This window comes from Muscardinus avellanarius (genome assembly GCF_963383645.1).
Source record: "Muscardinus avellanarius genome assembly, chromosome: 11".
NCBI lineage: Eukaryota > Metazoa > Chordata > Mammalia > Rodentia > Gliridae > Muscardinus > Muscardinus avellanarius.
In genome coordinates, this window is record NC_137797.1 from 4,577,221 (window position 1) to 4,593,247 (window position 16,027).

General features: G+C 49.7%; 1 protein-coding gene across 1 annotated transcript in view; it reads right to left on the bottom strand.

The window, feature by feature from the left end:
• ATXN10 (ataxin 10) overlaps positions 1–16,027 on the bottom strand; it is a gene marked incomplete at both ends in the record, with an annotated part of 162,612 nt that overhangs the window by 126,030 nt on the left and 20,555 nt on the right. Inside the window, 2 exons of the mRNA XM_080704757.1 lie at positions 2,060–2,142; positions 10,231–10,422. Coding sequence (XP_080560883.1) covers positions 2,060–2,142; positions 10,231–10,422 — 275 coding nt within the window. The remainder of the gene's footprint in view (positions 1–2,059; positions 2,143–10,230; positions 10,423–16,027) is intronic.

The following is a 16,027-nucleotide window of genomic DNA, read 5'->3' on the forward strand; positions in this document are numbered from 1 at the left end:
TGGTGGTACGTGCTTGTAATCCAGCACTTGGGAGGCTGAGACAGGAGGACAACAGGTTCACGGCCAGCCTCAGAACCTTAGCCAGACACTCAACAACTCTTAACAAAACCATCTTTTAAAAGAAAATATAGAACTGTGGGGGGGAGCAGGAGGGGGCCTAGCTCAGAGACAGAATGCCCCTGGATTCAATCCCCAATACCACACACACACACACAGGACTGAAGGTGCGGCTCAGAGGTAGAGTGCCCCTAGGTTAAATCCACAGTACTATCAAAAAAGAAGTCCAAGATAGTCTGAAAAGCCTCCCAGCGCTTTAGCTAAGAAGCCCGTGTTGCTCCTGATCCCACATCAACAGCCATCAGCAGTCAGAGCTGCCTCCCTTTCTGTCACAGCAGGTCTCTGGCTATTCAACACATTTCATACCTGTCTACCACACTGGAATGTGAGCTCCCGAGGGCGGGTTTTTGTCTGTTTTGGTCACTGCTGCAATCACACCAAAACCTAGAACAGGGCCTGCCACGCGTGGGATATGAAGAGACAGCGCATCAGAAGTGAGGCTGCCGGGGCAGAGCAGCAAGACCGGTGCTCCGCCTGCGAAGCTGCTTCGCTCACAGCTCTCACGGCCAGACGCCATGCTCAGGCTCAGGGCACGGGGCACAGGGCTCAGGGCACAGGGCGCAGGGTGCAGGGCTCAGGGCGCAGGGCTCAGGGCACAGGGCGCAGGGCTCAGGGTGCAGGGCTCAGGGCACAGGGCTCAGGGTGCAGGGCTCAGGGCACAGAGCTCAGGGTGTAGGGCTCAGGGCGCAGGGCTAAGAGTGCAGGGCTCAGGGCGCAGGGCTCAGGGCACAGGGCGCAGGGTGTAGGGCTCAGGGCACAGGGCTCAGGGTGCAGGGCTCAAGGTGCAGGGCTCAGGGCGCAGGGCTCAGGGCATAGGGCGCAGGGTGTAGGGCTCAGGGCGCAGGGCTCAAGGTGCAGGGCTCAGGGCACAGGGCGCAGGGTGTAGGGCTCAGGGTGCAGGGCTCAGGGCGCAGGGCTCAGGGCGCAGGGCTCAGGGTGTAGGGCTCAGGGCACAGGGCTCAGGGCGCAGGGCTCAGGGCACAGAGTACAGGGCAGGAGGTCTGACTTCCCCTGAGAGCTCTTAGCATTAGGTGGCCTGATTCTCCCCATGTCTCCAGATGAGCTTTACTCTGTGCACATCCGTGTTCTAGTAGCCTTTTCTTACAAGGGCACCTGGCAGATGTTATTTACCTTATTTCCTTCTTTAAAACCTGTATCTCAGGCACGTATGAGGGCACATGCTTGTAATCCCCATAATTGGGAGGCTGAGACAGGAGGATCACAGGTTTGAGGACAGCCTAAGCAAGTAGTGAGACTCATCAACCTATCAAGATCTTGTTTCAAAAAAAAAAAAAAAGAAAAGAAATAGGTCTGGGGGTGTAGCTTGGAGGTAGAAAGTTCTGGGTTCAATCTCCAGTACCACAACAAGAAAAAAGTATCTCCTAATACAGGCACATTCTGCGTACCGAAAGTTAGGGCTTTGCCATTGTCTGAAGGTGTATGTTTCTCCAAAATTCCTATTCAAAATGTTGAAATCGAATCCCCAACACGTTGGTACTGAGAGGCGGGGTCTCTGGCAGGCGTTACGGTTGGGGAGCTCATTGTCAGAGGTCAGCAAAAGCTCATCTGCCCTTTTGCCCTCTACCAAGTGAAGACGCTACAAGAAGGCGCCCATACTGCGGAGGCAGAGCGGCTCTTCCCAGGCACCAAACCCAAGGGCTTCTGAGCCAACTGTGAGCGGTGAGTTCCGATTATTTGTTAATTATCCGGGCTAAGTACTTGGCAGGAGCAGCCCAGAAGACCAAGACAGACCTCAGCATAAGAAGCTAGAGTGAGAACTTAAAACCACTCTGCCACCCCCATTAGGATAACTCTAATATTTCACCGTCACAGTTTCCCTGCCTTACAAAACACAGAACACGTGCTTCAATGAATGATGTAATACAGTTTTGGTTTTAAACCTTTATCCAATATAATAACCCGTGAATTATACTGCACTTACCTGTCAACAATAAATCCTGTTCAACTCGTAGTTCACGAAACAGAAGAATCAAATCAACAGCCACGCCAATCGTATCCAAGTTTCTGTTATCGGGTGTAAAAAAGACGAAATTAGACACACACTCTTTCCTGAAAGTGCATTTCAAATGATGTTTCAACACACAAAGCTGAGACTACACGTTAATAGCTCCTGTGGTGGGCAGGGTGATGGCCATCAGAGACATCTTCACCCTAACCCTAAGATCTGTGAAATGTGGCCTTATGTAACAATGGGCCGTTACAAACAAGACCACAGTTAGGACCCTGAGATGGGAAGACTGTCCAGGATTGTGTGGGGCCCCGATGTAATCACACGGATCATTATAAGAGGAACACATGAGAGTCAGAGCCGGCAGGAAGGCAGTCATGGACCAAGCCAGGTGACCAGCTGGGACAGCTCGAAGGGCAAGGAAACCCACCCACGCCTCCAGAAGGGCACAGCCGCACCCTCCCACTCACCCACCACCAGACTTAAACTTAGATTTGGATTTCTGATAACAATTTATTTTAAAGCACTACATTTTTGGCGATTTGTCACAGCAGCAAAAGGTTAACTAATACAAATGAGGGTGGCAGAGGTGGGGTGCTGCTAGAATAAAAACCTAGAAATGTGGAGGAAGCTTTGAGATTGGTCAATGGGCAGAGGCAAGAATTCTGAGATGCGTGACAGAAAAGTCCCCACTGAGTTGAGCACCGTGGGTATGATGATGGTCCCTGAGGCACCGCTAGTGAGAGCTCAGGGACTGAGGAAGCCTGTCGAGGCCTAGAGGAAGGCGACCCGGCCGCGCAGCAGCACAAGATACCCAGCACTGCCTTGAACGGCGTGCGGAAAGCGGGGAAGGGGTCATCTGGGTGGCCCCGGTCACCTCATGCCTGCCTGCCTTACTTTGAAAGCCGAGGAAGGGGACGTCTGCGTGGCCTCGGTCACCGCATGCCTGCGGCCTTACTTTGAAAGCGGGGAAGGGGACATCTGCGTGGCCTCGGTCACCTCATGCCTGCGGTCTTACTTTGAAAGCAGGGAAGGGGACGCCTGCGTGGCCTCGGTCACCGCATGCCTACAGCCTTACTTTGAAAGTGGGGAAGGGGACGTCTGCGTGGCCTCGGTCACCTCATGCCTGCGGCCTTACTTTGAAAGCGGGGAAGGGGACGTCTGCGTGGCCTCGGTCACCACATGCCTGCCTGCCTTACTCTGGTGGCAGGTGCGTGGCTTCCAGTTTCACGGGTAACATAGGGAGGAATGCTGCCCCGGGATGGCTCCTACCCAGAGTGATGGAATTTAGATGATTCAGGTGATTAGATTCAGCGCTTCCTAGCTGATCACGCTCAGGACATTCCGAGCTGATGCTGCAACCTTTGAGATGTGGAGGGCCTTGGGCTGGGCCGAAGGTGTTCTGGATGTGTGACAGACGGGAGTGTCTAGAAGCCCAACGGTGACTGTGGCAGGCAAAAGAATGGTCATCGCAGATGTCCACATGCGAAAGCCCAGGCCCGGGGAACGCTGCCGTGGACGGCTAAAGAGCTGCGCTGCAGTGACTCGTCTTGTCGTCTAGCGAGCCTGGCCCGAGCTCCTAAAGCCCTCAGACGTTCCTGAGCCAAAGGAGTATGGTTTGTTCTTCAGAACAAGCCCCTTGGCGACCTGCATGTACGCTAATGAGGAAGCACAGGCTTGGGTTCAGGGTGGAGGCTGTTGTCCAGGAAACCAAGCACGTATGGGAGGCTTAGAACTCTCAGCCCCACCTCTGGCTTGGGGGGCGGAGAGTGAGTAAGACCAAATTCAAATACCAATGACAAATGATTTAATTAATTGTGCCTGCATACTAAAACCTCCACAAAAATCCCTCCGCAATGGGGTCTGGAGCGCTTCCAGGCTGGTGAACCCATCACGCTGCCTCACACTGCCAGGAGGGCAGCGCCCCACCCCTGCCTCACCCGGAACCTCTTCCCCTGACGTCCCTGGTGTATCCTGCACAGCAGCTGTGGGGGCAACAAACTGCCCCCGGGATGCTGCGAGTCACTCCGATGAATAGCATCAAGGGGAGACAAACTGGAACCCCAATTTTGTAGTCAGCTGTGCAGAAATATGGGGAGCCTGGGCGCTCATTTCCAGCCGCATCTCACTGGAGCAGCCTCTGGACTGCGCCTCAAGTCCTGGAATGTGACACGCTCATCCCAGCAGAGTGAGAACCAAAGTGAACTGCTGGACCAGCTGGTGTCTAGAACCGGAAGCACAAGAAGCCTTCCGGATGTGGCTAAGTTAACTACTGTGAGATGCTGCGGTTATCCCCTGTTGTCTGGGGCTGATCCAGCAATGACCCTCTCTAGAGAAACTCAGGAGGGTCAGTCAGAAGGAGAGACGCACCGACAGTATGTTAGACAGCAGGCTGTCACTCTGAAGATGGAGCATGCGGCCATGACCAAGGAGAGCGGGCAGCCTCCAGAAGCTGAAGACAGGAAATGAATCCTCTCCAAAAGCCTCCATGAACAGACCCTGCAGACACCTGACTTTAGGCCACTGAGACTGGTTTGGACTTAGGAGGACAGGGCTGTGGGGTAATATATGCTTTCTCTCTCACTACACACACCCCCAGCCCTTCTTTATTTCTTTATTTTGAAACAGGGTATCACCAAGTTGCTGGAGCAGGCCTGGAACCTACAATGCTCCTGTCTCAGGATCCCAAGTCCTGGATTACAGGCATGTTGCCCCCAGGCCCAGCAACTCTCTGTTATTTCTTTTTTCTTTCTTTTTTTTTTTTTTTTTTTTTCAGGTCTGAGGATGTAACCCAGGGGCATTCAACCTCCCTGCCCTATTTCTTATTCTTTATTTTGAAACAGGGTCTCACTAAGTTGGGGAGGGTCTCACTAAGTAGCTGAGGCTGTCCACGAACCGTGATCCTCCGTTCTCAGCCTCCCAAATGCTGGGATTACAAGCATGCGCCACCACACCAGGCTAACTCTCGGTTATTTTAAAGCCCTAAGTTTGTGGTCATTTGTCACAGTAGCAAAGGAACACTAGCACAGTGACTTCTTCATTTCTCCTCAGCATGAATCAGAGTTGAGCCATGACCCTCACTCCTAAGGAGAGATCAAATTCCAGAACCCCGCGAGGAGCGCAGTTTTAGTGAGAGGAGCAGTGGCAAGGACGCTCACCTTGGGCCCCGTCTCCTGGCTCTGTCCTGCACCAGGGCCTGCAGGCTACCGGGCCTGCTGCCTGTCTCTATAGGACCACTGAACCAAGAACAGTTTTTGCTTTTCAAATGTCTGGGGAAATAATTAAAATAATACTATTTCAGCCGGGCATGGTGGCACACGCTTGTAATCCCCGCGCTTGGGAGGTGGAGACAGGAGGATCGCACAGGTTCAAAGCCAGCCTCGCTGGCTTAAGAGACCCTGTCTCCAAATAAAAATATAAAAAAGCTGGGCGTGGTGGTGCATGCATGTAATCCCCGCACTTGGGAAGCGGAGACAGGAGAATCACGCAGGTTTGAAGCTAGCCTCGCTGGCTTAAGAGACCCTGTTTCCAAATTAAAAAGTATAAAAATAGGTACTGGGAGTGTAGCCCAGAGGTAGAAGGGTTTCCAGGAACCCCAGTACCACACCAATAATAATAATAATAATAATAATAATAATAATAATAATATTCATAACAGTAATTTTATGAAATTTATTGTTCAGAAATTAGGCTTTACAGCCTAATTTACAGCCACACTCATTCATTCACATGCTGTCTACAGCTACACGCATGCTCCCACGGGAGAGCTGGGAGTCACACGATGGCCTCACACAGGCCCGTGAATGACCTGGCCCTGTATAGAAGCAGCAGAGGCCTCCGCAACGGGGCTCTCCTCACACGCAGACTAGCTGCTTTCAACAGCTTTCCTCCAGCACTTCCTGAAGTTTCACATAACCCGACTGCTTAGCTGTGCTGTATCTCACTCCATACCAAACAATCTAGGTGTTACTAATAGTATCATACCTTTTGCTTGACTATTTAATTACAAAAATCAAATACTAGAAATATAGAGAGAGGTTGCAATCTGAATTCTGACTGGTTTAGAAATATTGGCTTTCGCTTGTAATCCCCGCGCTTGGGAGGCTGAGACAGGAGGATCTCACAGGTTCGAAGCCAGCCTCAGCTACTTAGTGAGGCTCTCGGCAACTTAGTGAGACCCTATATCCAAATAAAATATAAAAATAGGTCTGGGAGTATAGCTCGGAGGTAGAAAGCCTCTGGGTTCCACTCCCAGTACCACCAAAAAAATTAAAAAATTAAAAAAAAGAAATATTGGCTTTAGCCAGGCATCATGGCACATGCTTGTAATCCCAGCACTTGGGAGGCTGAGAGGAGGATCGCACAGGTTCGAAGCCAGCCTCAGCTACAGAGTGAGGCTCTCAGCAACTTAGTGAGACCCTGTTTCCAAATAAAGTATCAAATAGGTCTGGAAGTATAGCCCGGAGGTAGAAAGCCCCTGGGTTCCACCCCCAGTACCACAGGAAGAAAGAAAGGAAAGGAAAGAAAAGGAAAGGAAGAAAGAAGGAAAGAAAGAGATATTGACATTAGTTAAGCCAGCTACAAGGTCCTCACTGGAATTTGTTGTGTTTCTGACTCAAAACTGTTTTCTAGGAGCTAATGCCCTAAATGTTTGGAATTCCCCTTTGAAAATCCCCAGTGAGGAATACAACCTATAAACTAAGAGACAGGAGAACTGCCCCTTAATGCTCATTCTCATTCTGCTGACCCTCGGGAGCAGGGGGCACAGAGCTGCCCACGCGCTGCCCTCTGCTTTGAAAGTTAGGCAAAAAGAAATGCTGGGGTAGTGCTTATGTTTGCAATGTCTGAGTGTTTAGTCTGCTAGACTAAACATTTTAGTCAAAGATAAAACTGTGTTAGGAAGAAAGTAGCACCTCCAGGCACTGCGGTGCCTGCCTGTGACCCCGCAACTCAGGAGGCCGAGGCAGAGCGCCGCACGTCCACACCAATTCAGCAACTTAGTGAGACCTGCCGCAAATTAAAAAGCAAGAAAAGCCGGACATCTAGCTCCGTGGGAGCGTTCCTGGGCTCAATCCCCTGTACTACAAAACGCAAAAGAATGTAATGCCATCGTCTACGTCCACCTGCAGGGAGAAGCAGCTCACCGTGTCACAGGGAGAAAGCGACACTCAGAACGGCCTCATCCCATGCGGTAACCACGGAAGGGATGGGAAGAGGGGGCCAGGGCCAGCGAGCAGGCTCAGCACAGGCACCACCGCCTTCCAGCTCAGCTCTGGAGGCACATGTTTGGAGAATAACCAAGGCCCCCTCACTGAATCAACAAGTGACCTGGGTTGAGTTATTTACCACTCTGAGGCAGAGCTTCTTCTTTTGTGAAAATGGAAAAATTAGTAGCATAATATTTCTCTGCTTTGTTCTAAGGATTAACAAGATACTACAGGCAAAGCTCATGGACAAAGCCTGGTGCTGGGTCCACTTCCTCCCTGCCCACCACCGCCAGGGCCAGTGAGGCAGAAATGTGTTCACAGGCCACAGGCCACCTCCATTCAGAGAGTACTGTCCCACTCCCGCCGCACGGAAGCACTTTTCTTTTGGAAAAGCACATTTTCCAAAAGAAAACTAAGCCTTCTGCCAAATATGGTGGCACACACCTATAATCCCAGTACCTCGGAGGCTGAGACAGGAGGATCACAGAGTTGAGGTCACTCTCAGCAATTTACCGAGGCCACGTTTCAAAAGAAACAGCTGGAGGTCTGGCTCAGAGTTAGAATGCCCCTGCGTTCAATCCCCAGTACCAAAATAATAAAATTAGACTTCCAGCAGGACACTTCTACCATATAACTAGTTATATTTTAAAACAGTAACTTGCCAGGCGTGGTGGTGCACGCTTGTAATCCCTGCGCTTGGGAGGCGGAGACAGGAGGATCACGCAGGTTCGAAGCCAGCCATGCTGACTTAAGAGACCCTGTTTCCAAAAATAAAAATAGGTCTGGGAGTGTAGCCCGGAGGTAGAAGGGCTTCCAGGAACCCCAGTACCACCAAAAAAAATAAATAAATAAAATAAATAAAATAAAAATAAAACAGTAACTTTTTTTTTTTTTTGCGGTACTGGAGAAAGAACCCAAAGGCATTCTACCGCCGAGAAGCACCACCAGCCCTATTTTTTATTCTTTATTTTGAAACTGGGTCTCACTGAGTTGCAGAGGGCCTCGCTAAGCAGCTGAGGCTGACCGTGCACCGCGGTCCTCCGGTCTCCGCCTCCCAGTGCTGGGATGGCGTGCGCCGCCGGCTCGCAGTGACTCTTATTGGCAAGGTCACTATGTTTCTACCCACTCCTCTTGCGAATGCACTATAGTTTCGGTTTAGTGCAGAAGTGGAGTGATTTCAGCCTTCTTCCTTTTCCTTTGATCTTGAAAATCTCGTTAATCACGTTAAAGCCTGGGGTATAAGGATGTCTGGGCAAAGGGAGCCCTTCAAGTGGCTGCTGAACTAGCCCGACCTGACCCAGCGCAGCAGTAACAGGGAGCCCAGAGGCTCTGTCTACGTCCGAGCCCCAGGAAGGAAACGGTGAGCCGTCTGCTTGTGGCTTCTCACTTCAAGTGAACCTTTTCAATCAGGTCGGGCGCAGTGGCACACACCCGTGAGCCCAGACTCGGGAGGCTGAGACAGGAGGACTGCAGGTTCAAAGCCTGCCTCGGCGACTTATTAAGGCTCTCAGCAACTCAGCAAGACCCTATTCCAAATAAAAAAAGAAAATGCGGCTGGAGTTGTAGCTTGGAGGTAGAATGTCCCTGGGCTCAATCCTCCAGTGCACCACACACACACAAAATTCAATAAGCATTTTCCAAGCTGGGCACGGTGATCCCAGCAACTTGCAGGGCTGAAACAAGAGAATCTTGAGTTCAAGGTCAGTCTCAGCAACTTAGCAAGAGCTTGTCTCAAAATAAAAATAAGAGGACTGAGGATGTAGCTCACTGATAGTGTCCCTGGGTTGAATCCCTGATATCCCAAATTAAATTAGTAAATAAATAAATAAAAAGCAGGTCATAAATCAAAGAGAAAAGATGCCCAACTCTAGGAGAAAAAGAGTAACATGTTAAAGAAAAGAATGGCTCAGGGCAACTGCCTTGGTCATTGTTCAACACTTTTAAAAGTGCTCATTATAAAACAGGTACAAGTAGTGCTGGGAGTTTTATGCAATCTTTTGTTTTTTTTTTTTTTTTTTTTTGCAGGTCTGGGATGGAACCCAGGGGCATTTGACCTCTGAGCTACACCCCCTGCCCTATTTTTATTCTTTATTTTGAAACCGAGTCTCACTGAGTTGCGTAGGGCCTCGCTAAGTAGCTGAGGCTGTCCGCGAACCGCGATCCTCCTGTCTCAGCCTCCCGAATGCTGGAATTACAAGCGTGCCCACCACGCCCGGCCTAGTTTTATGCAACCTTAAAGAAAGACAGATCATCTTGGAAGTTTACAAAACATGCTTTTTGTTCAAAGTAAGCACAAGGACAGCTAGTTAAAACAGTAAGAATAACGAGAACATTGACAACAAGGAGAAGTTAGATCTAGGACCACATATGAATTTATGCAAGCAGAATTTTGAAGCGCTATTATGTACAATATCAAATACCTCAAAATATATTATAAATACAAATAGGATCTGGGTGTGGTGGCACACCCTTGTAATCCCCGCACTTAGGATGCGGAGACAGGAGGATGGCGTGGGTTCCAAGCCAGCCTTGCTGGCTTAAGAGACCCTGTTTCCCAATTAAAAAAAAAAAAAAAAAAAAAAAAATATATATATATATATATATATATATATATATATATATATATATATATATATATCGGTCTGGGAGTGTAGCCCGGAGGAAGAAGGGTTCCATCTCCAGAACCACCAAAAAAAGAAAAAAGAAAGAAATACAAATAGGAAATCTAAATAAGCCCTGATGTCAAACAGGCTGTTCCCTGCCATCAGAGAGCAATCTATGCAGCCCCACAGAGATCGTGTATAGGAATTCTCCCCTACACAGGTAAGGACAGCCCTATTAAAGCAAGACCTTTAAAATAAGTTCAACAGCATACGGGGCACACCCACACCCACAGAGAGATGCGCGCGGTATGCGTGTCACCACAAGGAAAACCACCTGATTGAGTTCTGGTTCACGGAGCACTCGATACACGCGTTCCGGAGACACCTGAAGCATTCGGTGATCAGCTGCAGGCTGGAAGCCAGATGCTCCACTTGCGAAGGGTCCTGGCAGGCCAGCTCCACGGCATGAGAAGACTTCTTCAGGATGTCCAGGACTCTCTGGAAGATGGTCCTGGGCGCTGTTTCTCTGCAAGACGAAATTGTTACAAACCAGAATATAAGATTCTGATTTCCAAATGTACAGGTCAAAACTGCTCTAGGGCCTGGTGGGGAGAGTGGGATGGACGCCATTCAGCCTCTTCAGTTCAACACAGACGACGCAGCTGCACAGACTGCGTGCCTACTAAGCACAGGCACTGCTCCCGGCCTCACAACCTTCACCGCAGCCCCCAGCCAGCACTGCCCTCACCCAGTACTGACAGGTGAGTGAAGCAGGCAGAGGGAGCTAATGAGTCCCATCACTCAGCCAATGGCTGGCAGGGCCACAATGACTAAAGCACTCTGACCCCGCACGCGAGAGAGGGGCGCGGGGCGGGGGAATATCTGTGTGTGTGTTACTGGGGACGGAACCCGGGGCATTCTACCTGTGAGCTATATCCCCAGTCCTTTTCATTTTTTATTTGGAAATATGGTCTAAGTTGCTGATGCTGGCCTCAAACCTGTGGTCTTCCTTTCTCAGCCTCCCAAGGACTGGGATCACAGGTATGTGCCATCAGACCAGCTTGACCCCAGTATTTCCCACCATGACAGCCCAAATTCAGTTCAGGTGGCTGTTCATTTTATGAACCTGCCCTGCCACCCAACACGCAGCTAAGTTCAATGACGAGAATCGGCCGACATCACGCAGGACTGCCCACAAAGCGACATCACCCACTGCCCGGAGAGAGTGCATCCGCAACACAAACAGCCACTTCTACAATTCCGCCACGCCGACGGGGGGAGACAGGGCGGAGCGGGGCGCTGTCTCCCACTAGGAATGTACAGCTAGGGAGACAGATGAGTCTATGAATGCTCCCCCAGGCACCGCAGGCTCGCCGCCGCTCCTGCCCAGTACTGCCTGCACAGGCTGTCAGTCCGAAGTGCTGAAGAATTTCTTACGTGCAATCTGGCACCTAAACGCGTCAACTTCCTCATTCCACAGATCCCCTAAAGAAACTAATGTTCAAGAAAACTGCCCTGTTGGACACTCTGAGAGACTTTCGCAGATGGCCTCAACCACTTGGACGAGCTCTTTGGTCCTCACTGTGGAATCCTAGGATGCTGAGCTGCGGAGAGATGCAGAAGGCACCCGACAGCTGTCCCCTCCTCCCAGGGCAGGCAGCGCGCCCTCTGAGCTCGGCACTAAGACTTCTTGTACACTACATGGTGTGTGTCGGTTGTATGGAGATACTCAGATACCACATGGCTGACCATGTTTACCTCTCTGTCTGGGACTTTGGAAGTTGAGTCAAATTCGTGGCCCACATTTTACAGCAGTGTGAATCCTCATTTTTCCTGCCTGGCTTCCCTCTTTCTTTTGGCAGCACTGAGGCCTCACACATGCTAACCAAATGCTCTACCACTGAGCAATACCCCAGCCCTTCCTTTGTGTGTGTGTGTGTGTGTGGTACTGGGGGTGGAACCCAGGGGCTTTTCTACCTCCAGTTATACTCCCAGACCTATTTTATACTTTATTTTGAAACAGAGTCTAAGTTGCTGAGAGCCTCACTCAGTAGCTGAGGATGGCTTCAAACCTGTGCAATCCTCCTGTCTCAGCCTCCCAAGCACTGGGATTACAAGCACGTACCACCACGCCCGGCTTATTTTTTAACTCTATTTTTAACTTATATCACATTTGTTTTGAGAAGGAGGCAGAGGAAACACAATTAAAAATTGGGAAGCACACATGAAATAATCAGCTTTGATTTTTCTAAGAGTAAAAAAGGTTTCATGCCTGAGGCATGAAACTTTCACCCAGGGTCTCCATGATTGAATAACCAAGTAAAAAAAAATGTGAAATTCAAGGGTACAGCATTAAAAAACCTGCCTCACCACGTATGTGAAACAATTAGGGACACAAGACATTTTCAGAGATAATACTGCCCTGCTGAGGGTATTCACACTCACTCCCAGGACAGCACTCAGGAGCACCAAATACACTGCAGGGAGCACCCAAGAGCTTAGCACGCTGTGAAGAGAGCCAGAGTGACCACAACCCCGCTGACAAAGAGTAAGTCTCTGCCCCACTGCGTAAGTTTTCATGACTTTTATCATTTCACCTTGCCACTTAGAGTAAGCTCTACAGCCAACTTTTCTAGAGCGATGCCTCCTTTTCTGCTCCGGAAGCTGAGCAACACGCGGGCACGGTGGAGAGTCCGTCAGCTGGTCCTTTGTGTCTGCTTCGCCCAGGGCACCGCTGCCCCACGAGAATGGTCTTCCTTTGAAGATTCCTTGAAGCCTGTCACACTTCACTCAAATGACATCAGCACAGCAAACACTCTGGAACCTAACTATGGCAGCGGTCTAAACAATACAAAAGCCAGGCATGAGGCTGCACACCTGTAATCCCAGAGCTTGGGAGGATGAGACAGGAAGATCGCAGGTTCCAGGCCAGCCTCAGCAACTTAGAGAGGCCCTGTTTCAAAACAAAAATAATAAAATAGGGCTAATGGTAGAAAGCCCCTGTATTCAATCTCCCGTACCAAAACAAAGGCAAAGAATAAAAGCTTCATTCTTAAGAGAACTATTATTCAGACCACTGGACAATTGGGTTCATGAACTACCCTGTGAACTATCCCAAAATCACATTACCTTGTCATGCACACACCATGTCTTTATTATTCTTAACAAAAATATATACATATATATATACTATATATAGTGTACACACACACACACACACACACATACACACATACACACAACCAAAAGCTTCCTGAAATCCAAATAACTATTAATAGCTACGGAGGACAACCCAGATGGCAGCATCTGTCCGCCACAGTAACTCGCGCCTACAATACAAAAAGAAACAGAGTTGGGCCCAGTGATCACTGCTCTCCCAGGTCACAAACCCACAGATCCTGACAGGCCACAGGTCCCAGCCTTCCGCTGCTCCACTCAAGCGTATGCCTCTACCAGAAAGACCTTCCTGCACGTTCACTCCCAGTTCTCTGCCTGGAAAAGTCTTAAGTCTCCTTTTTAAAAACCCTTTTGAGCCAGGCACAGTGGCTCATACCTACAACGCCAGCAACTCAGGAAGCTGAGGCAGGAGGATCACAGTTTGGGGCCCAACTTGAGCGACTTGGCAAGACCCCGTATCAGATTTTGAAAAGCTAAAGGGCTGGGGTTGCTCAGTGGCAGAGCCGCCAGGACCAGTCCCCAGTACTGAAGATGTGTCTGCAGATTCACAACCCTGGTGCGACTCCTCTGCCACTGCAAGCGGGCTGGCTCCTGTTTCTATGCCCCGGGGCCTGGCCCGAGCGAGGGAGAACTCAGCGCCTCGTGACATCTGCCTCCTCGTGACATCTGCCGCCCGTCGGTGTCTCTCTCCAGACACTCTACGTCCCTGAAGAACAAAGGCGCTTCCGCCCAATGACCCTGACCTCTACAGGAGTGCTTCATTCTTTGCTCCTCTGCCTTTTCTTCATCCTTGAAAGGAAAGTAATGGCATCACAGATCCGAGGAGCTCCTAGCATACTACTGTCTTCTAAGCCCACACCCACCTTAAGGACAGCACAAGCCGGGCACGCCTGCAAGCCCAGTACTTGGGAGGCTGGGCCAGGAGGATCAGAGGCTCAAGAGCCGCTTCATCAAACTCGGTGAGACTCTCAACCTAGTGAGACCCTGTATCCAAACAAAAAGTAGCCAGGCGTGGTGGCGCACACTTTGAATCCCAGTACTTGGGAGGCTCAGACAGGAGGATCCAACGTTCTCCACCAGCCTCAGCTAATTAGTGAGGCTCTCGGCAACTTAGTGTGACCCTGTTTCAAAAGAAAGAACAAAAAATAGAACTGGAGATGTAGCTCGGACGTAGAATGCCCCTGAGTTTAATCCCCATTCAGTACTACAAAAAATCAAAATAACATAAAATGAAACAGGGGTGGGGGTACAGTTCAGAGGCAGAATGCCCCTAGGTTCAATCCCCAGTACCAAAAAAAAGGGAAAGAAGACAGCGTAGAGCAGAATATGTGTGTGACTCATGACAACCAGCACCGGCAAAGCGCAGTCCCTCGTCCCCGTCACAAACGTTATTAATAACAACTGCTGTCACTCTGCTTCAGCCAAACTAACAAAGTATTCACAGAGACTTTAAAAAGCTTAGCTTTCATTCACAGAAGGCAGAAAGTACTTACAAGGACAATTAAAACCCAACCGTTAGACATTCCTAGTAGATAGGAATGCATACCCTGAAGACAATGTATAAATGAAATGTTACATTACAGGGGAAAAAATCCCTTGATTTACACAAAAGGTAGAATTTCATTTCCTTCAAGTTTGAACAGATCTACAGGTCTCATCTTGGCGAGTCCTGTCTGAGGAAGCCTGCGGAACACAACCTGGGACTGCGTCACGGGTGAGACGGGGCCGCCGTGCGCCGTGCGGAGGCACATTCGCAGCTAATGCTCCAGGCCGGACCTCCTCCTGAAAAGGAAGCTAAATGGTAGTCATTGTAATGCTGCGACTAAGACGCCACACTTGTTAAAAGATTTATTCTAATACCTTCCAGTTCATTAAAAGCTGGCATGTGTGGTTTAAGGTAGTTTAACCACTGTCACTGAGAAAAAATGATTAAAATACACACGAGTTCAGAGATTAAAATAACAATCTCTGGCTGTTATTTAAAACCATAAACCTTGTTCACTGATTTGACTGGGCTAGATTGATCAAAAACAGAAAATAAAAACATTTCTATCTCCTGCCACAGCAGCCCAAGGCAAAATGTTGAAAGACATCTTCGGAGAACTCAGACCTGTCCTCTGCGCTCTCCCCCTCCTCTGCCCCGCTCGGGGCTCTGAAGGTGTCCTGACAGGCAGCCCGAGCCAACTCCTTTGCAGGGTCGCAAATGTTTTCTAGAAAGGGCCTCACAGTAAATAACTTAGGCTCTGCTGGCCCCAAAGTCTCTGCCACAGCTTCGTGACCCTGTCCTTGTAGCACAAAGGCAGCCACCGTGATCCACGGTGATACCTAAACCAAAACTTCTCCCAAGTCCAAGACACCACCCCACCTGGGGCTGGACCAACCCAGAGGGGTCGCAGTAGCTTTGGGTGCAATGGGAGGGGGTGCTGGATAAAGACAAGGGGGTGGCGGAAGCATCTAGGAGGGCCCTGAGTAATTTATTTTTCTGGAAAGGGCTGGTAAGCCAGGAAGCTTGGCAATATCTGATCTAAACAAATAAATGTGGCTGCGTTCTAATAAAACTCCTGCGGACACCAAAATTTAAAGTTCATGTAATTTTCATGTGTCATGAGATTTTATTTTTCCCCAACCACTTAAAAATGTAAAAACCATTCTTAACTCATGGGCCACAATAAAACAGGTTGCGGGCCAGATGTGGCCACAGTCTGGCAACCCCTGTTTTAATAAGTTCCAAACATACCAGTCCTCTCCTGACCCCACAATCACATGCTTCCCCTTCCCACTGTCCTCACCACATGCAAACTCCACTTCTCATCAGAGAAAACAGAAGCCCAAAGGCGTTAGCTAAATGGAAGAAACCAAGGAGAGGACCCATGGCCCAGAGGTGGAAAGGGGACCCTGGGCCCAGCCCAGGAGCAGAGGCCGCAGAATGGGCAGGGCTGCGAGGAAGACGTGCA